Source organism: Rhinoraja longicauda, chromosome 18, assembly GCF_053455715.1.
Source record: "Rhinoraja longicauda isolate Sanriku21f chromosome 18, sRhiLon1.1, whole genome shotgun sequence".
Classification (NCBI taxonomy): Eukaryota; Metazoa; Chordata; class Chondrichthyes; order Rajiformes; family Arhynchobatidae; genus Rhinoraja; species Rhinoraja longicauda.
This window is the reverse complement of record NC_135970.1, coordinates 26,871,872-26,899,124: the sequence shown is the minus strand read 5'-3', so window position 1 is coordinate 26,899,124 and position 27,253 is coordinate 26,871,872. Positions and strand designations below refer to the sequence as shown.

General features: G+C 41.0%; 1 protein-coding gene across 2 annotated transcripts in view; it reads right to left on the bottom strand.

Annotated features, from left to right (window-relative positions):
* lrp5 (low density lipoprotein receptor-related protein 5) overlaps positions 1 to 27,253 on the bottom strand; it is a 161,774-nt gene that overhangs the window by 83,572 nt on the left and 50,949 nt on the right. For both annotated transcript variants that reach the window (XM_078415374.1, XM_078415375.1), the window contains exons 3-4: positions 24,648 to 24,845; positions 9,610 to 9,806 (exon numbers count right to left, since the gene is read on the bottom strand). In XM_078415374.1, coding sequence (XP_078271500.1) covers positions 9,610 to 9,806; positions 24,648 to 24,845 — 395 coding nt within the window. The remainder of the gene's footprint in view (positions 1 to 9,609; positions 9,807 to 24,647; positions 24,846 to 27,253) is intronic.

The window sequence follows — 27,253 nt, the reverse complement described above, 5'->3', positions numbered from 1 at the left end:
AAAGTGTTTGGCAACACTAGGCCAAGGAAGACTGAGCAAAGGTGTTCACGAAACGATCGCCCTGTCTCCGCTTGGTCTTGCCGATGTATAAGAGTCCACACTTGGAACAACAGATACAATAGATGAGGTTGGAGGAGCTGCAAGTGAACCTCGGCATAACCTGAAAGGACTGTCAGGGTGGAGGTTTAGGGACAGGTGTTGTATCTCCTGCTGTTGCAGGGGAAGTTATCTGGGAAGAGGGTGATTTGTGTAGGAAAGGAGGAGTTGACCAGGGAGTTGTGGATGGAACGGTCTCTGTGGAAAGGGGTGGAGATGAGAAGATGTGACTAGTGGTGGGATCCTGTTGGAGATGGAGAAAATGGCATCATCATTATTAGAGAAACATTCTAAAATTTACACCGAAAGTTATTTCAGATCTTATCAATTAAGTACTTATACTTAATAGTCTGAACATTCACAATCATTTAATGTTAAATACATAAATTTATGTTTAATGCATAAAATTAGATATGCATCAAAATTTACTTTGGGAAGTGAGAAATAAATGGCAGAAGCAATTTATCAATGCAGCTCTTTGAAACATAAGCTGAAACCAGTAAACTGTGTAATTTATGCACCTTCATTGTTATTGACATGTAAACTACTACCAATGAAGATATTTGCAAGCTGAAAGGAATGCTTGAAAAGTAAGCAATGCATGGCATGTACTTGAAATACAGCACTTCTGGTAACTTATGTTCCTGACATACCATTATTATGATCCCTAACATTGGTGCTTCTGTATGTTAATTACATTATGCTTCTTCCTCCTTCTCTACTGGTTCTCAAGTTATCAGAGCTCCTCTCTGAGAGCCATACCAGTACACTCTAGGCAACCGATTAAAGTTAATTTGACCCACACCTTTTATCTGAGCCATTCTTAAATCAACAAACTAGCTTTCAGTATATTGATGAATGAGGTCAACAGCATTTCTACCATGCTAAAAGATACACCAGTCATGTTGACATTTACCTTCTGCTAGAAGCAGACTCCCATTGTTCAACAGACTATAAAGAAAGTCAATTACTTATTAACCATGTTAAAAGGTAAAAGATGGTCTTTAATACACATTATTTGAATCCGATTTCAAAAAAATCCTTTGTACTGGATCCATGACAATGAAAGCCATAAAAAAATAATTACATGCCCTGGCATTTATCTTTGAAGATAATGCAAATAAAGTATAGCCTGTATCATTATTCATTTACCTCGAGTTACTTTTCCAGAGTAATTGTTATAAATGCATATTACTGACTGAGTAAAAGAAACACAGCAGTGTAATCAGGATGGACACAGTTCTAGCGTAATGATTTACAAAACAGCGTACTATTAAAGTCCGACTATCCTGTGATTTGGTCACAAGGCTAAAGTTTCTAACAGCTTCAAAGTTTTAAGACATTTTTTCTAAAGGAGCTGTTTAGAAATTAAGAGATTTCTAAAAGTTTGTGAACTCACAAATTCTACTCAGAAAAGGTGCTGCCAAGATTCATCTAATGCCCACTTCAACTTCACGGAAGATTGTGCTCTGTCATTTCAGGTACATTTTTAATTATGCATTGATTTCTAAAAAATTGTTATACACAACTTCCATAAATATTGGAAATCCAAAAAGCGAATAAACAAAGTTTTTCAAAATGAATGCAGATGTTCAGAATATTACTTGACAGATGAAGTTTGTTTTTTTACCAGGTTCAATAATTTAATGCGTGCTTTGCATCTGATGGGAGAGAGGATAATGTAACTTTAAAAACTTCAAATTCGCTTTATCTTTTACATGTTGTGATGAATTAAACATATTTCAAAGTCTGTTATACTCTTAACTTATTAAACTCAGTAAGCTTTATAATTCTCAAATCCCATTCTTTTTAATCATCTTCACTTACACTTCTGTTGATAAGCCTATAAATATGATTTTCTTCTTGATATATGAAGAAAAACTTGCACATTGAAGTGCAGACAGTTAGATGACAAGATAATCAATGCTACCACGATTCTACATCCATGAATTCCAAATCCCAAATCACTGTTCACGATGCATTGAACACAGAAAACGAGTAGTGACAGGACAAATATACAAGATGTTCTGCTGAGTGCTGGTATATACAGCCTCACTGAACCACTATATTCTGAGTCATGACATATTGACATTTAGGTCCATTAGTATTAGTCTCTATGATAATAATAATAATAAACATTTATTTTATATAGCGCTTTTCCAAATGCTCAAAGACGCTTTACAAGAACAGTCAAGACATAAAAACAAACAAACGAACTGTCCTGACGGAGAAGCGGCGAACAAATAGCGCCAGCGTCCTCTCACGACAGGGTCCGGCAGTAGACAATAAAGAACACAAGACACACAATTACAATTTTAACACAAACAGCCATCACAGTGATTGCTCCAGGCACACCCTCACTGTGATGGAAGGCAAAGAAAAGTCTTATCTCCTCCTCATTCTTCTCCCGTGGTGCCACGAGGCGATCGAGGCTCCCGACTTTAGAAGCCCCCACCGGGCGATGGAAAGTCCCAGGGCCGAGCCGAGCAGGCCGATGAAGGTCCTGAGCCCCCACCGGGCGATGGAAAGTGCCGCGGCCAGGCCACGCAGGGCGATGAAGGTCCTGCGAGCGGGTCAATCAAACCTCGGGCTCCGGGGCGGTCGAAGCTGCTACGGCTGGAGCTCCCGAAAGCCGGTCGCCAGCCAGGGACCTGCGAACTCCCGATGTTGCAGTCTGCAGGGCCCACGGCCGAAGCCTCCGAGATGGTGAGTCCAGGCCCTGCGACCGGAGTCTTCAAGGTCGATCCCAGCTGGAGGCCGGCGACTCCTGTTAGGCCATAGCGCGAACGGAGACACAACACGGTAAAGGTCGCATCTCCGTTGAGGAGGAGATTGGAAAAAAAGGTTCCCCCACCCCCCACCACCCCCCACATATACAGAGTTAAAAATAAATCAAAAGAAACATTTAAACGATAACAAAGACAAAAACAAAAAAAAAGACAGAGAGACTGCCGGTGAGACGCAGCTGCAGAACGCAGCCACGCCCCCAAAGTGATATTTAATGGAACCTGACATTTCATAGTCAGTGCCTCACAAAGCACCATGAAGACATTGAAAAAGAGGACAATGTTAAAATATGATTAGTATTCTAAAAATCTACACCATTTTTGTATCGATGTCTGAGGAACAAGCCTGTCTTAACTTTGATTCCCTTTGGGATATTCTCAGCCTTAATAGCAAGATTCTCCTATATTACATCTACATCGTGCAACTGCTATTCATGTCCTGAGGCAGAAATAAACAAGTCATGAAGCAATAAAAACAACTGTTTAGACGCTGCCAGTGGCATTTTACATGCAGTTTTGAAAGTAGAAACTGCCTATCAATGCAAGACCTCCTTGTCACTAGATGTAGCAACACTGATAATTTGATATGACAGTTCTTCTGTTGTTGTTAAAATCAACAGGCATGTATGGGTGCTTATTTCTAACATAGAAGGAAGTAGCGATAAAGGTCATCAACTCAGTTGCCCTAAAGGGCCTGTCCCACTTTGGTGATTTTTAAGGCGTCTACAGGCGACTAGACTGTCGCCGCACGGTCGCAGGGTGTAGTGGGCATGGTCGTGAGTAGTCTCCAAAAGGTCGTAGCTTTTTTCTGGTCGCCGCGGAAATTTCTCCCTGCTCTAAAATTTTCGGCGACTGCTGGCTTGACGCCAATGATCGTAGCTTGTGGTATCCTGATGTGGGCGCTGTCGTAGGTTGTTGCCAGGTGACGTTGGTTGTCGCCGGTACTGACGACGGATGAATTTCATTGGCGACTACCTACGTCAACCGGCGACAGGTACCGGCCTCAGGAGAAGTCAAGTTGCGACAGGCACTGGGAAAACCCGTCCACAGAAGTTCAGCTACAACAGCCAGCCGCGATGCTGTTGAATGAAGGCGGCAACCTGACCATACCGACTGCAAGGTCCGGCCATACCTACTACTACGTCACTGGCGCCTCAGTGGCGCCTCAGTGGCCAACACCCGTGGTCACGGGACTTTGGGCGTTTCCGAGGACTGGTCATCCTGCGTTTGGCGACTGATCTGATTAGATCTCACCTTTTACTTCAACTTTAAAAACTTCAACTTCAGCTTTAAAACATGGCACCGAGGAGAAGGAAGGGTGTGAGTAAAAATATGTTGCATGGCTTACAGAAAAAACACCGATGAGACACTTCTTCTTGTATGCCAGACATACGGAGATAGTACGGTTGATTTAGCTAAAGCTGCAAGCCACAGTAAAGACTACAACTGCCTTCTAGAGGGAGTGGCTAACGGTTTCTGAAGAAACCAAACTCAGCTTAGGGAAACACATTAAAAGTTGTTCATCACAAGATAGGCGGAGTATGTGTCACGCAGGAATGTTGTTTGTCTCTGCCTATAACGACTGACCGAATGTAACCAAGTCAGGCGAGACTCATACAGATGCTGGTCCTCTGTGAGACGCTCCCTCATAAGAGAATAAAATCAGGCAACCGTCGAGTAACTAACAACTAAATGTGGACAGTGAATTTATTTATCCACAAAGGGGCAGACCAAGGGCACAGTCCGAACCCCACACTCACCCACCGGGTAGCTGGAGACTGAGGTGACCTAGGTGGAGAAGGCCCAGGTGGAGAAGGCCCAGATGGAGAAGGCCCTAGGTGGAGGAGGCCCAGGAGGAGGAGGCCCAGGAAGAGGAGGCCCAGGGCGAGGAGGCCCAGAAGGAGGCCCAGGAGGAGGAGGTACAGGAGGAGAGGGCCAGGAGGAGGAGGCCCAGGTGGAGGAGGCACAGGAGGAGGAGGCCCAGGAGGAGAACTGGGAGGCTGCCATTGTCCTCACCACCATCCCAGCCCTGATGAGCACTGGTGAAGACTCCAAGAGACTATATATATTCAGTGACCAACAAGAGATTGAGTTGGTTGAGTGCTATGAATCGCACCCTCAACTGTACGATAGAAACCACCGGCAGTATCGCAACAAGGCCGGGAAGACAGCTCTCCTTGGAGCCAAGGCCAAGGAGTTCGCTGATTGCACCTGCAAGTACAAACTTCATGTTGTGTGGTAGCTGTGGTCTCCATTCTTTTGCAAGCAGGCGATCCGCACTGATATTTATCTTTTTATTTATACAGATGAACAGCTAGGTGGGTTTTTTTTTAAAAGTCAGAGGACAAGATTTAGAAAGCTGTCCCAGAGGGCGAATGTCCAGGTCTGGTGCCAAGTGCCTGACGCAGAGGCAGGAGTGGATCCTGCAGAAGTGGTCCTTTCTGAGGTCACACATAGTGCGAGTGGAGGCCCGACAAAGCCAGAATTCAGTAATAATCATAACATAGACATTGCGAAACTGATTATTTGATTTTCATCTTGCTTGCCATGTCCTGATGATCTTGAAAGTCTGTAACTTCACATTTATCTCCTTCCAGTTTGACAGGGGTGTACCACATTCCAGGACCTTGAGTGAGAACGAATGTGATCCTATTGAGGGACCTTCTGGATCCACCATTCATCCGCACAGCGAATGGAGCAAGACCACTGGCAGCTCCAGTGCATGCTCCTCCACAGCGGAGGAAAGAGAGGCAGGTCTGCAGGAGCAGATCAGTGATGGAAGCACGAACAAAGAGTTCACTTCTCACCCATCCATCTTTCTTTTGGAAATTTTTTTTTTTGCCTGTATCTTACTCATTTACGTTTCAGCTCATGCAACTGGTGGAAGAATCCCGCAATGTCGTGCATACCATGGCACAGCCGCAGACAACACATGAGATGGCTGTGGACACCTTTCTTGGATTTTTGAAAACCCAGACTCTCAGAATTCCACACGAGGTGTAGTTTTCGTAAACCATGTCTGCCTTGAAGATGGCCCATGACTTCTCCCACCAGGTTAATATCTTCAGGGAATCTTGTGTGATTTTGAGGAAAATTGACCCCAATATTAGCCCTTAATTTTTATATTGATGTTTGAAATATTCACAATTATTTCATGTGTGTTGCACAATCTGCTGCAGATGGGAAACGTGGGACAGCAACAGATCGGACATGCTATGATGGGACCACTACTGCAGCACGCTCACCAGGTATCTAATTTTTTTATTTTTTTTTGTGAATTGGACTTGACATTCTTTGTTTTTATTTCTTTGCCTTTCACTTATTCTCGATGTGTTTCTGTGTTGCAGCCACAGTCACTGATGAGACCCCCACTGATGCCATTTTATCAGCACGCAACACCTTTCCCATCGCAGCAGGCATACTCAATCCCAGATTACCATTGGCTGGAGACACCTGCACTTATTTACCTTTTATAGGAATTTAGTTTGTTTGAATAAAGTAAATTTTGGACATTTTGACAAAAGATTGATGTCTGAAGTTATTGTATTTCAGAGTGCTTTCTCATGGCATCTCTTTCAAATATTTAAATTTCATAAATTTTGACCAATAAAATAAACACAGACACGGGCATGGCACTGCATTGAAAAGCGAACTCTTTTCATTTATTTCGATCAATGAAACAAACACAAACACAACCATTTCACTGCACTGAAAGGCAAACTCTTATCATTTAGTTCGATCAATGAAACAAACACAAACACAACCATTGCAATGCATCGAAAAAGAAACTCCTTTGGGAGGGTGTGGGTGGCCCTGAAAAGGGGCTTGTCTTGTGGTCTGTTGTGGGCTCTCTTCCTGGAGTGGTGGACCTCTGCTTGTGGTGAGGGCTGTTTGCTGCTGGTCTTCAGATCATGTCATTCTGCCATGGTACACTGCCTAGTTCGGAGTTGTAGTAAGTGCAGAGATGGTCTCTCTGCTCCTTGGCTTTCTTGGCGGAGGTGTTTCCTGGCAATATCCCCAGTCCCAGCAGCGGTGCTGCGTGTCCTCCAGTTCTCCTTGAGCCTGGTGTGATGTTGCCTGTCTGGTTGTCCACTCGGTCACCCTCCTCCATGGCTGCTGCTGCTGCACTTCTGCAATGGATAAGGTTGTGGAGGACACATGCTGCGTAGGCAATGGTCTGCACATTCTTGGGCTCCTGCTGCATTCATAGTCAGCAAGCATCTGAATCTGCTGGCGAGGATGCCGAAGGCATTTTCCACCACCCTCCTAGCCCTAGACAGCCTATAGTTGAAGATCCTCTGCTCCCTTGACTTCCCCCTGTGAGAGTATGGCTTCATCATCCATGACCTGAGTGGGAAGGCGTCACCACCAAACAGTGTGTATGGAATGTCAGGGTTGTCTTCGCCTGGCAGAGGTTCTGGATCAGGAAAGCCTGCTCTTCCTTCTTCTAGTGCTTCCCCAAGGGAGGTCTCTCTCCAGATACCACCATCCGTGACACTGCCAGGTGTGCCCACATGCAACTACAGGAAGTTGTAGTTTGCATCCACCACAGCCATGAGTACGATGGAATGGAACCTTGTAGTTGAAGTACGTGGAACCTCCATTGGGTGGACACCTGATGGCCACATGCTTGCCGTCCACTGCCCCACATGTGTTCTGAAAGTTCCATCTGGTATCAAAGCCTTGCGCCACTCTCTTCCACTCATCTGGTGTAGTAGGACAGTGCATGACTTCATCTTCATAAACATTGATGATGGCCTCACAGGTCTCTCGGACAACCTTGCTGATGGTGTTGTGGGCCACAAGAAAGCTGTAGGAGAGGCTCTTGTAGGTGTCTCCTGATGCAAGGTAGCGGAGGGTGATGGCTAGGCGCAGGCCTGGTTCCAGTGGTTTCCTCATGAAGGTCTCACTTTTCTCCAGGAGAGGACCCACCCGTGACAGTTCCTGAAGCAGCTCAGAAGGTTGCCTAGTGAAGTTTCTGAAGGCAGCCTCATCTTCTTGCTGGAGCTCAGTCATCAGGTTGTCATACTGGCCCAACCTGGGTCTCTTCACGGACAAGGGCTGCAACCACACAGACCTCTTCTTGGGCTTCTTCTTCCCCATTCTTCTTTTTCTTCTGTCCATCAGAATTTGAAGCGTGAGGGCCACTGCAAGCAGCAGGGCTTGCAGTTGAAACAAGAGCAATGCCATCATATGTTGCTTCATGGCAGTCATGATGCAGAATATTTGGAGACCCTACCCACACCCCTTTGGTGCCAAAATTACGTGAAATGACTACTGTTGTCATCAGTTGTGACCTGACAGGGTCGTAGCTTGTCGAGGGTGGAGGTAGGTTGACTTCGGTTGTCATAGCCTGTGGTAGTCGTTGTCGTAAGTGGACGTCCTAGGTCGCGACGACTGGGTCGCCGGTTGCTTGCCGTCGACTAGGTGGTAGGTTGTCATAGCTTGTTGTAGACATTGTCGTAGACATTGTCATAGGGGGAGTTCGGCGATCTGCTACGACTTTGACAGCCGCCTTAAAAATCGCCGAACTTGGACAGGCCCTTAAGTCTATCAGTTAATGAGACTAGGAGTGTTAAAAATAAAAATAGCTAAAAATGACATTGTTTTGGTGACAAGCTCTGGCAATTAAATATGGTTGATTCTGTAATGGATGTCAAATGCTCAAATAAATCGCTTGATTTATTGTACCAAGCATCCCAACTCGAATCAACAACTGGAGTCCTGTGTGTCCACTGTTATCTGGTCTGGAAGAGGAGGGTCTATCTCAATGGTTAACTGAAGGATAGTTAGGCCTTAGGTTACCTAATGCTGAAGCTCTGCTCCCTAAATACCTCAGAGGCTTCCAAAGCCAGTAAAACTGGGGGACGGGCTGATATTCAGAGATATTGTGATGATGACATTCTGGCAATTTCTATTAAAAATAAAACAAATTCTTAAAAAATAACTTGAATAAATATAATTTTATTGACTTTTATTGAGTTTTAAAAATCTATAAACTAGTAAAAAATATTAAACTGAAACTAATTATTTCAAAAAAGAAAACTTGTCTTTTCCTTTCAGATTGTGTGCGAGGTCTGACGGGCTCAGGATTTGAAACGCATCGAGTATTTGGTGACAGAAGTACATTATTTATCTCTCATTAACTTGATGGCACAGTGTAACCCTTTGAGATCCAACGCTGTTATTGTGAATAATGGTACAAATGTAAAACGCTTGAAGCTGAGAGAGCAATACAATTGCAGCCAACAGAGTTTGGATGATTTTTTTTTCGTGCAAGACAGCGAGGCTGTAATGAATCATGTTACATGAATATGAACATTAATTATTCATTCAAAATGTGTCATCACAAATAACATGAGATTAGATTGCCAGGTAATGAAATCATTCACTCGCTTCTGCGGGGAAGCTGCCAAGAGATGAGATGGTAATAACTTTTATTATTTTTTGCAAATCAGAATTATAAATTTGACAAATTTTTTGAACATTTATCTTCAAATATTTGTTTAGGTCAGAGTTACGATAGGTGCCTGACTACATCAGATACCGAAACTGCATTTTGTTTTACTTTAAAAGTTTGCAAAAGGATGTGGAGAATGATCTAAGCATTAAAACTAACAATATTTGCTCACTATCTTAAGTATTGATATTCGCAAAATCGTAAATATTGTTAGTTTTAATGCTTAGATCATTCTCCACATCCTTTTCCCATTAAGCCCAAACTTACTGCTTGGCTGCCGCTCTTGACTGAAGACCTGGATATCCATAGGAGAGTAAATACTGATGAGTATCTCTCGTTTGTTTTCACCAGTTCTCTTGTTGCATGCGTGAATTGAGCGAGTTTGCCAATCTGTCCAGTACAAAGTTTCTCCAAACAACGTCAGGGCAAATGGATGAGTCAGAGTACCTTGCACAACCTTTTGCCTATTAAACAACAAAAAGAAAATGGAACCATTAAAAAATAAACTGATAGAAACTAATATACTGTCAACACTACTCAACCACAAAAATAAATTATTGATTTATAACTGAAAAAAACCTGTTTAAAACTACTTTATGCAATGAAGAGAACCTCAAAGCACAAATAAAGAAGGACTGCGAAAAAGATGAAAAATAATTTCGGGAGGTAGCAGCAAAGAGATAGGTTTTCCAGTGGAGATACTGTGAGTTTAGTGATTTTAGGAGTGTGCTCGAGAAAGTATAATGTGGACTTGAAGGTTTGTGAAACAAATTATAATCTGTGGTTAAAGTAGCAGGGATAAGAAATGGAACAAATGGCTGGGAAAATAAAATCACGAGGATATGTCTTTCAAACTGAAATGCCAGATGAGGTGGGCAAATGGAGCACTCAAAGAACAGAAATTATTTGACTTTAAGCCAGATAAAACACAGGCTACAGAGTTCCATATTAACTGGAGTATTCAGAGGAAACAGGACAGGAAACCAGCAAGGGCAAGAATGTGGAAATTAATCGTTGAGGTGACATATAAGGATTTGGATTCTGATGCAGATATAAAGCCAAAGACGCAAAGAGAAATTTTGTGTTAGTGAAAAATTACATTCCCATCAAATGGTCATATTCAAGTAGATCATTGCACCATTGTTTAAAAGAGCCCAGAAACTGTGCACCACATGGTCATTGTAGGGCATGCCAGTAACATTTGCTGCTGCGAACTTCAGTTGTGCCTGAAATTCAAGGCCTTGATGTTGAGGTTGTTTTGTACATTGTGGAGGAAAATACATCACACCAATGATGTGCTCTGGTGGGGAGAGAAGGCTGTTGACTGGTTACCTAATCAGTGGCTATGAAAAGTCTGGTGATAGTTGGTTTAATCTACTGGAGGATCAAAACCGGAGTTGGAGAGGGCAGGAAGAACAAGACCCCAGAGTTAGAGAAGTGTAGGAAGCACACCCAACAAAGGAATCAAACCGTGTGAAAGGGGGAGCACAGGGGAAGGGGGCATCTGTCAATGGCCCAACTGTAGTTGGAAATCAATAACTCCTTCAATGAGTTGAGAGTGACTAGTGTCAAACCTGGTCCAAAGCTACTAAAGCCTTGTTATCTGAGCAACTAGTGATGGTCACAGCTTACACTTTAAATATTAGTCATTTTAACATAAAAAATAAGGACAAAACTGTATTTTTATTGAGATGGCATGTTATCTTGTTCCAATCAGCTCTTTGTCCAATATAAACCTGGTCAAATAATCCATATTTTTCTGAATTAAAATGTTTTTGACATTAGATTTTACATGCATCTCGTTGTTTCCTATGTGGATCAGTAGTGAATTGTTATTCAGTTAATTACCAAGAGTGATCTTTAACCTAGAAATCAGTGCAAGAATTTTTTTTTAAAAATAGACTAGATATGATTATTTCCAAATTAGGCACATTAGACATAGAAACATAGAAAATAGGTGCAGGAGTAGGCCATTCGGCCCTTCGAGCCAGCACTGCCATTAATATGATCATGGCTGATCATCCAGAATCAGTACCCTGTTCCTGCTTTCTCCCCATATCTCTTGATTCCGTTAATCTACCAATAATTTAACTATCTTTTAAGTTCAATCAACAAAGCCAGATACAATCAATGTCTTAATATTTAAAGAGTTTCTCATTCATGCATTAAAATGAAACTTTAAAAAAGGTAGTTTAAAACCTAGAAATATTTTTGTTCGCACTCAGGAATGAAATGTTCCACATCAAGCTACTAGAGGCCTGATTTACAAATTAATGCCATCAATATCAAGATCTTGATAATGTCAGTGGGTGTCCGGTATTTAGGTCAGGGGACTGAACAGATCTTATTTGGTTTACGTATACTTGCCCACTATTTCCTCATGCGTACTCCTGCCACGCAAACTCAATGCAAGTATTAATTTGTGAATTTTGCAGTTTGGTATCCATTACAGGTTTAAATGTAAATACTCTGCTGGCCATTGGGAAAACAAATATTTCTGGAGACTGAAATTTTAATTTCTTATATAAACTGACGTGGACCTGTTGGGTCCAAATCTCTCCTGCGGGCCTCTCCTGCGGACCGGGCAACCCTCCCGCAACTGACAATCCTGCGGGCCCGGCAACCCGTGGACCCATTGCCGGGTGGGGAGTGTCCCCCAGGTCCGTGGGTGGGCGAGGGGAGAGGGAAGGGGAGAGGGAGCCACTGACCTCAGCCCTGAGCATCCAGTGCGGCAGCCAGAGCAAGCGTCGACCCAAAGCCTCTCCTGCAGCTCGGTGGCAAGCTGCAGGGAAGGCCGGCGAAGGCCATCTTGTTGGACCCTCTGCCACCGCGCTGCACCACGGTAGGAAGGTCAGGCTCGGGCACGCCGAGACAGGCGCCGGTCCTCCCGCTGGTCCTCCCGGCCGGGAAGCGGATTTATTAAAGTTTATTAGGTAAATTGTTTGTAAAAAGTAACGAAAGTCGATTTATTGAGACCGCGGGAAATGGTAAGGCGGGCCGAAAATTGTCGCACTATCGTGTACCAGCGAGCACCTGTACATTTGTTCTATCCTACACACTAGGGACAATTTATAGAAGCCAATTAACCTAAAAAATCTGCACATCTTTGGAATGTGGGAGGAAACCTGAACACCAGGTGAAAACTCACGTGGTCACACTCTAGTGTTGTAAGGCAGCAAATCTATCTCACGTGTACAGACAGCACCCCTAGTCAGGATCGAACCTGGGTCTCTGTTGTTGTAAGGCAGCAACTCTATCACTGTGCTGTTTTGTAAGGAGAAGAGTTTGAAACACTCATTGGATTGTAGATACTTCTATAAAAGGATTTTAATGACATATAATATTGTTATATTATGAATAAATACCTTCGATTTGTACCAGCATCTGCAGTTATTTTCTTATAATATTGTTAGAAGCATTCAAACTGCTTTAACCCATTCCCTCCCATGCTGCTCAGTAGCTATTAAGACTACTGATGGTCATTATAAACCACTGTACTTTGCACCTTGGTTAAGCTGGCATTTCCATTTCCATATCTGATGTATATTCCTAGCTTTACAATCCACAACATTGCCCTGACAGTGAAAATACTTGGCAATCACCCAAAGAGCAAAAAAAAATGGTATGGAGCAACATTTCTTATATTGCATTTTGACAGAGATTCTAAAGACAAATTATTTAATGAAATCACTCTTATGTGCAATGGCCAATACCCAAATCTTGCCTGTTCATGTACCTGCCTAAGAGTCTTCTAATTGTCATACTTTTACCCACATCGACCACTTCTTCTGGCAGCTCGGTCCAATGTTTGCTCCACCCTATGTGTGAAATAAATCCCCCTCAGGTCCCTTTTAAATCTATCTCACAAATCTATGCCCTCTAGTTTTAGACTCCCCTATCCTGCAGAAAAGACAATGGCTATTTACCTTTTTTGCCCTTCATGATTTTATATACCTCTACAATGGTATCTCTCAGCTTTCTACACTGCAGGGAAAAAAGGACCCAGCCAATTCAGTCTCTTTTTAAATTTTGCATCATTTCCACTTTAATGATATCTGACCTATAGCAGGCTGACCAGAACTGTGAACTGTACGCCAACTGTGGCCTTACTAACGTTTTGACCTAATGTACTTGACGTCTTAACTCCCATACTCACTATTCTGCCTGATGAAGGCAAGTGTGCCACATGCCTTCTTCAACATCCTGTGCCACCACTTTCATGGAACTATATACCTGCACCCCCTAGGTCTCTGTTAGACAACAATCCCCAAGAAACAACTTTTTATTCTGCAAGCCCTGCCCTGGTTTGTCCTACTGAAATGCGATACTACATTTGTCTGATTTAAACGCCGTCTGCCATTACTCGGCCCAATGGCTCAGTTGATCAAGATCCCATTGAAGTCCCAGATATTTAATTGACAACACTACCACCAATTCTACTGTCATCACCAAACTTACCAGCCTTGCCATCTAAATCGGTAATGTGAATAACAAAAAACGATGGACCCAGCACCAAATCTCTGTGGTGCACCACTCATTGCTAGCCTCCATCTGCAGCAATAGACTTGTTGGCACTTTCTCAAGTATTGAAAACTTAAGTTTATTCACATTCTATAGAATGTGTTTTAGGAACTTTGTAAATGGCTTATACATGCCAACAAATTTATTGCAGCTGCACAAATTAAATAACTGCTGCTGAGATTAGATAAACTGGAACTTCAATGAATCATTTGGAGTCTCCAACTTTGTGGGCAAAAGTAGAGAAAACAGGGAGATTTTTTTGCAAGATGTCTGCAGTCTGTACCGTTATAATACATAACCATAAAATAATATCTCAACCTATTTGTCTCCTAAGGTAGTCACAGTTGTATACTAAATATAAAATAAACTGCAGGAGAAACTCAGCATGAGAACAGATGCAGGGTCCCGATCCGAAATGTCATCTATCTCTTTGCCTCTGCAGATCCTGCTTGACCAGCTGAGTTCCTCCTGCAGTCCCCCCTGTATTTTTTTTCAACATTCATTAAAAGCACTTTGTTGCAACTCGATCCACATGGATTTTGCATCCTCTTTCAACATGTGTTGGAAATATACGCAACATCACTTGATCAAAAAGCAATTGTTCGTAACAGTACAGCATCCATGACATTGGCCTTAGCTTTGTTGTATTTTCTGGTTTTAACACATTAATGATGCCCCCCCTACTTATTTTTCTTCCTTCACTGCAGGCCTTTGGCATCAACCTTTAACCAAGGTACACACCTTGCTGAAAATACATCCATTTGCTTTTCTTCTACTCTACTGAACATGGAGCCCATGTATTTGAACATTTCCTCCAAAATCAGAAGATTTTCTTCTTCTGTGCTTGGGGCAATCAGCAGATCAACTTGCTCACACAAAGAATAATTCATTCTGATAGAATTTTATCCATTGCAGGCAGGAAAATAGAGAGAAAAGTGTAACCTCACAAATCAATATAGATTTTTGAATGTGTTGGTGGTCACATACAATTGACTACCTTTGTTAACATTCCAGTGTGCACTAGCATGGTACAGGTCCCATTTTGTGATAACTTTAATTCTTCTAATTCTCCGTACATCTAATGAAGTGGGCAGTGGATATTTTTCATTGTTTACAGTTAGCTTTAGAATGACTCTATAGTTTCCACGTATCCATATTATTTTTTCCTGATTTAGATGCAACAAATAATGGTGTGGTTTATTCACTTCAGGCAGTTTTTGTACGCACACTATTTCGTTCTAGCCAACACAAATCTCTCTCAGCTTGACTCTTAAAGCACATGGGACTAGTCTGGTCTTGTCTTTGCAACAGACTGGCTTTGCATATGCTCTGGCCTTGCAATAGACTGACTCTGCATCTGGTCCGACACAAATTTGGGCAGTAGACTGTTAGGCCAATAGTGCTGTCCTTGAATTTATCAACATGTGGCGCAGCGATAGGCCTAAAATAAAGGCGAGGAGCCAGATGTTTCGGGAAGAATTTTATTTGCTGTCGTTCTCTTGTCCAGACGGGTCTACAAGAGAACGATCGTGCCTAAACCCCTGCTATTTATCCCTGTAGCTAGGGGCCGCCCCTAGAGTAGTCCATTCCTATGCCGAGGGGTTCGATAAGGGAATGGCCTTCTTATTTTTTTAACAAAGTTTATTTCTGATTTTTTATTAATACAGCTTTGACAATTCAATGCATGAACACATTAGTGCTAATAGATATCCCCCCACCCACCACCCACAATACCATTCAGAGGGTATACAACTTAAGATATGCAAGGAAAACAAGTAAATAAGTAAACATAAACATAAGCATAAAAAAAAGACAAAGAAAAAAAAATAACAAAAAAATATATATTTTTTAAATAATAATAATTGCTTTAAAAAAAGATAAATTGTTAAAGGTTTAAAGCAGTACACCATATTATCTAGGGCACTAACACGCATAAAAACAGAGAAGAGGGAAGCAAAAAAATCGGAATGTTAAGACATATCAGGGACCATTCTAATACTTCAACGGTGGCGCAGCGGTAGAGTTGCTGCTTTACAGCGAATGCAGCGCCGGAGACTCAGGTTCGATCCTGACTACGGGTGCTGCACTGTAAGGAGTTTGTACGTTCTCCCCGTGACCTGCGTGGGTTTTCTCCGAGATCTTCGGTTTCCTCCCACACTCCAAAGACGTACAGGTATGTAGGTTAATTGGCTGGGTAAATGTAAAAATTGTCCTTAGTGGGTGTAGGATAGTGTTAATGTACGGGGATCACTGGGCGGCACGGACTTGGAGGGCCGAAAAGGCCTGTTTCCGGCTGTATATATATAATATGATATGATATGATATTCCACTCTTAATTACATACACACATATAGACAATAAGTGCAGGAGTAGGCCATTCGGCCCCCTCGAGCCAGCACCGCCATTCAATGTGATCATGGCTGATCATTCTCAATCAGTACCCCGTTCCTGCCTTCTCCCCGTACCCCCTGACTCCGCTATCCTTAAGAGCTCTATCTAGCTCTCTCTTGAATGCATTCAGAGAATTGGCCTCCACTGCCTTCTGAGGCAGAGAATTCCACAGATTCACAACTCTGACTGAAAATGTTTTCTCCGTTCTAAATCTCCGTTCTAAATGGCCTACCCCTTATTCTTAATCTGTATAACTGTATCAAAGACTCTACTTAACCATAAAATTATCAGAGCCTAAAGCATCAATACAACTAAGAAAAGGTTGCTATATCAATGTAAACTTGTCAGTTGATTCCCTAACAGTATACCTAATCTTCTCCAATTTAATAAAATACAACATATCCCTAGTCCACGGTGCAAATGTTGGAAGGTTAAGGGCCTGTCCCATTTAGGCGATTTTAAGGCGACTGCCGGTGACTAGGCTGTCGCCGACAGTTCACCGGGGTCTCGCGGGCAAGATCGTGAGGAGTCTTCCAAAAATCGTAGTGGATCTCGGCGCGTCGCTGAGAAATCATCCGGTTTGAAATTTCTCGTCTCAGCTGGCTTGTCGCCAGGTATCGTTGTTTATTGCTTCCATATTTTTAAAGAATTACTAACAACTGGGTTAGAAGTGTATTTTGTAATAGGCTCTGGATATGGCAGACCAGAACATAAAAAGGCAAATACGAGGTGTTCTTACAAGAGTCTCTCTCTAGAATTAGCCAGTCAGGTACTTTCCATCCAATAAGAAATAAGAAATACTTTTAATATTTGCTGCCCAATAGTAGAACTGAAAGTTTGGCAGTCCAAGCCCTCCCTGCTGATGAGGTCTCTGTAGTATAGCTTTGCATATACGTGGATTCTTTTTATTCCAAATAAAGGAAGAAAGCTTTCTATCCAGAGAAATGAAGAACGTTTTAGTTAAGAAAACTGGTATACACTGAAACATATAAAGAAGCTTGGGCAATATGTTCATTTTTATAGTGTTAATCCTACCTGCCAGAGATAGAAGTAACAGATCCCAACTGTCAATATCCTCTTTAATAGAGGACAGGAGAGGGGGAAAATTTGCTGAGAAAAGGTAATTGAATTTATGTGTGACCCAGATACCAAGATATTTTATTTTGCCCATGCACACTTTAAACGGGACCGTACGTATAAACAGGGATTCTCTTGTCGCCAGATTTAAGGGCATCAATTCACTTTTTTGTGTGTTAACTTTGTAGCCAGAGATTTTGCCAAATTTACTTAAGAGATTAAGAACTGCAGGACGAGATGAGGAAGGATCAGACAAATAAAGTAACACATCGTCTGCATATAGCGAGACTTTATGTTCCAACCCTGCCCTTGTAATACCGTTAATATCTTTATTGCTACGTAAGGCTATAGCCAACGGCTCAATTGTAATGACAAAAAGGAGGGGGGACAGTGGACAACCCTGTCTTGTCCCTCGTGTCAGTGAAAAATAAGGTGATATATTATTATTAGTATGTACTGCCGCCATTGGCGAGCTATATAGAACTTTGATTCATGATAAAAAAATTGGTCCAAATCCAAATCTCTCAAGAGTATGAAATAAATAGTCCCGCTCCACTAGATCAAAAGCCTTTTCAGCATCTAGAGATATAACCACTGTCGGGTGAAGGGCTATAAATTATGTTATACAGGCGCCTAACATTGAAGGAGGATTGCCGACTTTTTATGAAGCCCGTCTGGTTTGGTGAGATTATTGTTGGAAGGATTGTTAAAACACAGATTTTAAAATGGGAGCCAATTGATTAGAAAATTTCTTAAAGAATTCTGTTGGATATCCGTCTGGACCAGGGGATTTTCCACAATGCATACTCCTAATTGCCATCTCAATTTCTCCTGTTGAAAATGGAGACTCTAGCTCGGCTGCTGACACAGGGTCTATGTGAGGGATCTCAACTCTTTCAAGAAATGATTGAATTAATTGATCGTCCTTCTGCAATTCAGATGAATACAAGTTACGGTAAAACCTCATAAAGCGTGAGTTGATGACAGAATGATCCATACAGATCATACCAGATTCTTTTTGGCGAAGTTGGTGTGCAAGGATCCTCCTTGTTTTATCGCCATGCTCATAGTAAGTATGGCAGGACCTAACCAAGAGGTTCTCCACTTTTAGTGTGGTTAGTAGGTCAAATTCTTTTTGGAGGAGTAGGCTGATGGGGATGTTGTCCCCATCATCAGCTGATGGGGATGTTGCTAATCATGAATCAAGGTTACTAATCTTATTCATCAATTCATTTGTACGGGTATTTCTGGTTTTTCGTAACTTTGCGTTGTAAGAAATAATCTGACCTCTTAAGTATGCTTTAAGTGCTTCCCACAAACATGTGTTATTGTGTGACATTGAAGCATTGGATGTTGTCTGCATCAACTATAGTGGGGCATTTGACATGATCTCATGGTAGGCTGATCCAGAAGATTAAAAAGAATGGGATTTAGTAGATTGGATTCAGAACTAGCTTAATCGTAGAAGATAGAGGATATAGGTGGAAAGGAGTTCGTCTGACTGGAGGTCTGTGACCAGTCATGTTCAGATTATATAACACACATTTTACTAGACAAATTCCATTTCTATAAATATTCATGATTTGTCAGACTCCAAATTTGTTTATTTTTGTAAGGATATTGTACTCCCCATGGCAGATAAATTTAGATAAGTTTAGATAAATTTATCACTGAGGTCATAGATGTTTTTTCATAATGAGGAAATGAAGGACCACTAAAAGCTTCAATGACAAGTCTACGTATCTACATGTAAAGGCAAATACAATCTTCAACATTTGGGAATCCTTCCTCAATATGCTGATCCACCATCTTACAGCTCGTAGACAAAGGTACTGGATCATAGAAATTGCTATCTTTACATGGGTTCCTTGACTTTTGGCAGGCCATGATTTTGGAAAAGCACAAGGCTAGCCAGTATTTCCCCAACATTAAAACTGTTCAAGATAAGCCAATAAAAATTACTTTCAAGTAATCGTCCTTCACCTGCTAGTTCATAGAGAACAAAGAAAATCACTGAATACCCCAAAATGGCCTCTCAATCTGAGCTGTGGATATGCCTGCAAAACATTGACTGTGCCAACCAAAAAAGCCTTTTCAAGCCCAATCAACCAAGATAATTAGTCAAGCAACACAGACATCAACTTAATTGTCAAGATGCATCTCCACATAAATGAAAGAAACATGAATCGTCTTTGGCTGATGTTCTTACCATCAAAATGTCCACTTGTCAGAAGACACTATCATCCTAAATATGATTGGGCCACGTCTATCTGCACTAACTGCCCAGGCTAATAAGAAAGCCAATTGAAAAACAAAATGGCATTCAAAGTTGTTTGAGGGTTGTTGAACTGGTAGTTTTGCAGAATGAACAATTTGACATTTGAGCAACAAATCCAAATAATGACAATTTAAATGGCAGAAAACGGGCAAAGAAACATGTACAAAGGCATGCGATGACTACAGGCTTTCCCAGACAACCACACTATTCACAGTAGAGATGAATTAGCTGTTGATCTTAAAAGTTGTAAAGAGTGTGGCATGGTTAAATATGGATTAGGTGGTACAGCATGCCATCCTTAATTCAATTCTTTAAAAAAAATACAAGTGATTTCTATTATTCAAACCATTGTCCTAAATGCTCTGCTCATATTAAAACAAATGGTGGCATAAGAAAATGGTGCAAATCTAGCTAAATGAAACCTGAAAAAATTGATCCATCACATATGAAAATGCTGCTCCAAAATTTTCTATAAGTATTACATAGATCCATTTCCAGGCATATAATGTCCCTGCAGTAATATGCCTGGAAATGGCCATGAACGTGGCCGATTTTAAACACAAGCAACTGCTAACTGGTAAGCACCCCTGGCACTGATATCCATCAGCCATTTCTCTGTGGGAGATTTGTAATAAGGCATCTGCTATACTGCAGGCCATTGTAGTAATTGGCTACTCATTTTGAGACGGAAACATATCACTAGGGGGAAAGGTTCTTTGTGTCGAGTTGCAGACATGCCAACATGACAATTTGAAGAATGGGTTGATTCTAGCCAGGTAAGATGTAGCATGCTTAACAGTTTGTACTGAAATAGTGCAAGTTTAACAGGTTTAGCTTAAAAAATCCTGCATACACTTAAGGACTGACTACCAATTTTTAAACCTGAAACCCATGGAAGGAGAGTGTCCTTATGTGGAATGTGCAGTAGTAGACTCCTCAGCAGTTTGATTCGCAAACACAAATGAGGCGACGGCTTTTTGTGCGTGCCAAACAATTGGTTGACCAAAGAAGAAATAGTTTTGTGTTTCTGCTATGATCCGTGAAGTTCAAATTCAAAACAATTTTTGCTCATGCTTTATACTGTTGAGATAAAATCCCTGCAGTCCTTTCAACATATGGGAGCAATTTGTATAAATACATTGGTATGTTGTTACAACTAATAATTTTAATTGCAAGGTTTCCATGCTGTTTGCAGTTTGCTGCCTTATATATTTGCCTGAAAAATACATAAAACAGTCACATTGACGGGTCAAAAGAAAACAGCTATTACCTCACTTTGGATTTCACCCCTTAATTTTAATAATATAAATCAGAGCTGATTTAGAGATCTTTAACCCTTCCAACAGAGCAATATATTGTATCTGAGTCAACATCTGTTTTCTCCCCATTGACTCATGTTTTACCCTAATTTAAATAATGAACCAATATTTACACAGCAATTAAAATTCTTCCAACAACCTATTTTATTAAAGTCACTGCAACAAATTGATGACTGTGACATGGCGTTCAAAGGCTGGTTGTATGACAGAATTAATAAAAGCCTTGCCATTGACAAGTTTATTTAACCTGAGTCAGAGCAAACCTATGCTTTCTTAGGATTAAGCAGATGTATGAAACCCCATCCCCCTGCTCACTTCTGACTCCAGCTCCAGAACAGCATGCCAGGTAAACAGTGCATAAAACATCTCAAAAACAACTCCGTTAAAGTTTGCATTGCTCTTTTCAGATATTTGGTAAAATGTCAACATTGCAATGAACAAACATTTGCTGCACATTGGTAACATATAAACGAATTAATCTCACAAGATACCTAAAGAAAAATTCTATTCATTGGGGGCATTATAACTATTTAATAAATAGTGCAATTATAGTTAAGATTTTTTATCTTCAGCTATGTGATGGATAGTGCGGAGAGAAAGTGAAGAAGGGGGTAACTAATCCAAATTAAACAAAATATCTGTTTCAAACATCCAACACTATATTTTTCTGACTATATTAGATACACATTTTCCAATGATTTTGGAATTAGTGTTCGATATTCAAGGGTCTATGTATCTCTTTCCCAAAGTGTATACTTAATAAGAATTAACAAATAGACGAGCAACATAATTCTCGCCATTGAATTTTTGAAATTAAAAGTTTAAGAAAAAGTTGAAACTTTTAAAATAGTTTTCATAACAAAATTATGAAAAACAATTATTTAAATGTTCTCAGGGAGAGAACATTTTCATGTTCTTTCCCTCTACTTTGCCTTCCTGATCACCTTATCTCACAGAATGTAAAGATCCCTGGACATATACACCAAGGTCCTTCTGTTTCTCAGTACTTCTGAAGGTCCTAGCACTCATTATGTACCTTATCTTTGTTATCCCAAAATGCAACAATTCATATTTTTCAGGATTAAATTACATCTGCTATTTTTCTGTCCATTTTACCAACTCATCAATATCACCTCTCCTCACTAGAAACGTCACCGCCAATTTTTGTGCCAACTGTGAATTTACAAACCATACCTTCAATATTCATATGCAGATTGATATGTAAAACAAACAGCAAGGGGGCCAGCACCAATCCCCGCAGTACACCACTAGTCACAAGCTTTCTATCGCAAAACATGCCTCAACCATCACCATCTCCTGTCAGCAAGCCAATTTGAAATCCAATTTGCCAAGTTGCTCTGGATCCCATGGGTTCTTAGGTTTAGGACAGGTTTCCCCACATACAGCTTTGTCAAAGACTTTACTGAAGCTCATGGAGATTAACTTAAGAAGCCATGCAAAAGGATTTTACATGAAGTGAGAGCACAGGGTTAGTGAGGATGGGTGTAACATTTTGGCACAGTTAAACCATTGGCTAAAGATCAATAAACAGAAATCAGGAATAAGTGAGGGATTTCCATATTGGCAGATGTTTTCTAATACAATGCCGCAATGATCAGCACTGGGTCTTTCAATTTTACCATTTATACCAACAAAAAGATATAATACAGCATATCAAAACTAGGCGACGAAGTGAACCAAGAGAAGCTGTAGAAAATTGACAAAGGGAAGTGATCAGTTTAAATGTTTGGTAATTGACATTTTCCAATGAACGGCTATTGAACTGAAATATTAACTCCATTCTCTCGCCACAGTTGCATCCTCCAACATTTTCTGCTTTTATTACAGAGGTGTGCTGATTCATGAAACAGAAAGTAATATGCAGATGCTGGGAGTATTTAAAAAGCAAATGGCACAATAAAAAGGTTGAGGACGTTCTTCTACGTGTGCAGAAAGTTTTCTGAGATCACAGGATATACTTAGCCCCACAGAAATTATGTAATAAATGGACAGATTCCCTTGGAAGGAGGGCAATGAAAGTCAAATGGGATTTGCTAATATTTTCATGAGTTTCCAAGAATGAGAGGTATTCCAAGTGAAGGACAGAAGATTCTGGGAGGCATTGACAGGGTCAATACTGGACAGTTGTTTTCTCAGGCTGTAGAGAACAAGGCAAGATAGTTTTGGGGTCAGGATTTGTCACTAAGGAATGAGCTGAAAACAAAATTATTTTACTGGTGGGTGTCATTCTTTTAGATTCTGCATCCAGAAGGGCAGTGGATGTTCAGTCCTTGGGTATATTCAGGGCTGAGTTCAACATATGTTTGGATATTAAGAGATCAAACCACAAGGCCAAATCAAACAAGATAATGGACAAAATAATTAATCCGCCAACATCCTGTTAAGTGGCGAAGTTAGCACAAAGGATTGTGTCATCTACAACAGCTTCTTTCACTTCTGTTCTTGTCTTCATCATCAGATAAATGAGGGTCTGTGACAAGAAAACAAGACCCTGTCCATGCCATAATCAATATTTTTCAAAGACAGTATTGTAAATTCCATTCTTTAAGAAAGTGGCACTCCTTGTTGTGCCAATTTTAACAATATCCAGCCTTACTTCAAATGAGGTAAGACCAAATCTGGCAGAAGGTGGAAGCACAGGTGCAAACCCACATCCTGTCTCATTGCTAGATCTCTAATCCCTGAATCTCCCTCAACATTGAAATTAAATATATTGTCTGAACACATTGAGGTTAAATTTCTCTGGCAAAGATTGCCTTTCATTAATTTGAAACTAAAAAATCTATTATTTTGGCATCCCGGGGCTCATCAAACCCAAATTGCCACCACATTGGGGCTGGATATTCCTTCTTGAAAACACTCATCAATAGAGCCTCCAAAGTCCACTGGGTGCAGAGGTTTCTCCTCATCTTTATGCTAGTCAACCTATAATTTTGAGATTGCGATTCCTGGTTGAGAACAAACATGCACATAAATGAAGACACAAAGCCCCATCCCGAAACGTCACCTATCCATGTTCTCCAGAGATGCCCTCTGATCCGCTGAGTTACTCCAGCACTTTTGCCTTCTTTTGTAAATCAGCATCTGCAGTTCCTTGTTTCTACGAGGTACATTAATGCGTCAAGTGCCATTTCACAAGGGATATATATTTGGAGCAAGATCTATCTATTCCTATACTCAAATCCTCCTGCAATAAAAACTATTGTATCGTTTGTCTTTCCAATTGCTTGCTGTACCTGCTTGTTGCCTTTCAGTGATTAATTTACTTATTAGAAGACTTAAAATTTGGGTCATTGTGAACCATTTTTCATCTTAAAAGATCAGTCAAGTTGAATCTCTTACTCTGAGCTTTGTTTGGGCCTTGCAGATTAATATAGCAACACAGAGGTTTACTTGTCATACAGAAAACCAGAGAAATAGCCATTACAAGTTTAGAAATTAGCAGCAGTCAAAATTATCAGTGCAAAATATGGCCAGACTAAATTATATTTCTATGGGAATAAAAAAACGAATAATTCAGATATAATGCACATGTAAAAATATTATTGTGAGATTGGCTACATTAAATAGCTACAATACTGTTATTTTGAAAAGAATAACAAACCATCAATAAGATACATCATATTAATGTGATATGAATCAAGTGTAGGAGCAAGTGTGTTAGAATGTTAATTGATGAATGTTTGAATAAAAAGTACCTGGAAGAACCATCCAAGTTGGATCTATGAATAAAACTCAGCTTTGCATCTGCCCAGTAAAGTTTCTGTTCCTCTATATCAATTGTCAGTCCATTTGGCCAGTAAATATCAGAGTTCACAATGATGGAACGACTGCTCCCATCCATGCCAGCTCGTTCAATTCTTGGAATTTCACCCCAGTCCGTCCAGTACATGTATCTATAAAAATGGACAGAAAAGAAATGCTGATAAAACTTAAAAATAGACATGAACTTTGTTCTGGTTTAAGAAGACCTCAAAATATATGTGAGGTATTAATTATAAAAAACCACTGAGGTAAAGATATATTTTTGCTCTAAAATCAGTTAACATAAATAATTATTTTGCAGCAACTTGTCTTCTCTGCCCTGTGTTGAAGGCTCACCTGTTTCAGAATAAAAAATCCACACTCCACCATCTGCATGCTTAGCTTTCCAAAACAATAATAAGTGCTTAAAATGCAGGTTATTATTACTTTTCGTTCATTTCAGAATGCATTTACACCTTCCACATGAAAAAGGTAATTACTTCTTAGGGAAGCCAGATTTCCTTCACATTTGCAAACATAATGTAACACTTAATTTTTTCAAGAATTAAACTAGAGTCAGAATTCTCTTAACCAAACTGCACAACTTTGGTGCCACTTAGTTAGGACCATGGTATGATATGAAGACATTAAAGCTCGGAAAGTGGCAAGCCCAGTTAACTGCATGATGTTCTGACACCTGGACAGTATCACAACTTTACTATTATGCAATGTACTATTACCAATGTTCTGCCAGAATTTCCTGAAGTGGCCTACCACGGATTTGTAGGGCATTTGCACATATAAACCCATCAAAGTAAGGGCCAGAACAACATCTCAAGAACTGTCCTGGGCCCAGCACAAAGAAAGCCCATCAACATCCTAAGAAGAATGAGGAGATTTGGAACATCTACAAATACTCTTGAACTTCTACGGATGAATGGTAGAGAACAAACATACTGCATCAAGGCCTAGTTTGGCAACTTGAGCAGCCAAGAATGAAGGAGATTACAGAAAGTGGTAGACAATGGCCTGTCCATCCCAGGTACTGACCTCCCCACCATTGAAAGGGTTCAAAGGAGGCACTGCATTAAAAAGTCAACCAGTATCAAAGACCTACTGGTCATGCTCTCGTTTCACTCCTACCACTGGGAACAAGGTATAGCAGTCTGAATACCATGATCTTCAGGGGTTCAAGAACAGCTTGTTGAACTATACAACATTAACCTCAACTATAAACTTCAATGGAATGTCTTTAATTGCACTGACTACGGTTTTTTTTTGCACTAGTAATTGCATTATTAATTTATTACAATTTTTAAATTATATAAGGGCGGCACGGTAGCGCAGCGGTAGAGTTGCTGCTTTACAGTGAATGCAGCGCCGGAGACTCAGGTTCGATCCTGACTACGGGTGCTGTACTGTAAGGAGTTTGTACGTTCTCCCCGTGACCTGCGTGGGTTTTCTCCGAGATCTTCGGTTTCCTCCCACACTCCAAAGACGTACAGGTATGTAGGTTAATTGGCTGGGTAAATGTAAAAATTGTCCCTAGTGTGTGTAGGATAGTGTTAATAGTGTTAGTGTGCGGGGATCGCTGGGCGGCGCGGACTTGGTGGGCCGAAAAGGCCTGTTTCCGCGCTGTATATATATGATATATGATATGATATGAAAATGCTTCCTATGGCACATCAGTAGAAGTTGGTGAGGGTTGTTAAAGAATTGCTGAACTTCCTTCGCCTTTAAAAGTAGAGGCATTGGTGAGCTTTCTTAGCCATCGCTTCAATGTGGCTGGCCCGGGACAAATTGCTGGTGATATTTATTCCTAAGAACTTGAAGCTTTCAACCATCTCTGTGTGTGTACTATTTCGCTTCCTGAAGTCAATCACAATCTCCCTTGTTTTGTGCAACATTGAGGGAGAGGTTGTTTGTCTTGGCACCAGATTACGGGGTTCTCAATCTCTTTCCTGTACTCATTATTTGCACTACAGTGCAAAGTTGTAGTGGATTGGTATTTGGCTGCACAGTCACGGGGGCAAGGAGTGTAGTAGGGGATTGAGAACACATTCTCTTGGGGCATCAGTGTTGAGTGTTACCCTAAAGGATGATTTCTCACCTATCCCCACTGATTGTGGACTGTGGGTCAGGAAGTCAAGGATCCAAGTGCAGAAGGGAGAACTGAATCAAAGTTCCACGAGTTTGGAGATGAGCTTGGTTGGGATAATGGGGTTGAAAGCAGAGCTGATGTCTGAATAGGAGTCTGTTTTACGTATCCTTCCAATCCAGGTATTCCAAGGATGAGTGCAGGACCAGGGAGATGGCATTGACCATGGACCTGTTGCGATGGTAGTGAACTGCAGTGGATCACGACTGCTTGTTAGGCTTGATTTAATGTGTGCTATAACCAGCCTCTCGAAGCATTTACCAAACTGTTATGCTACTGCAAGTAAGAACTTCATTGTTCCGTTGATAATTAAACACTTGACTCGCTAGAACTCTACAGTTCCAAAAAAACAACAGAAAGAACTTCCCCAGCTGGATATCAAATCTGTCATTTTTTCCAGTG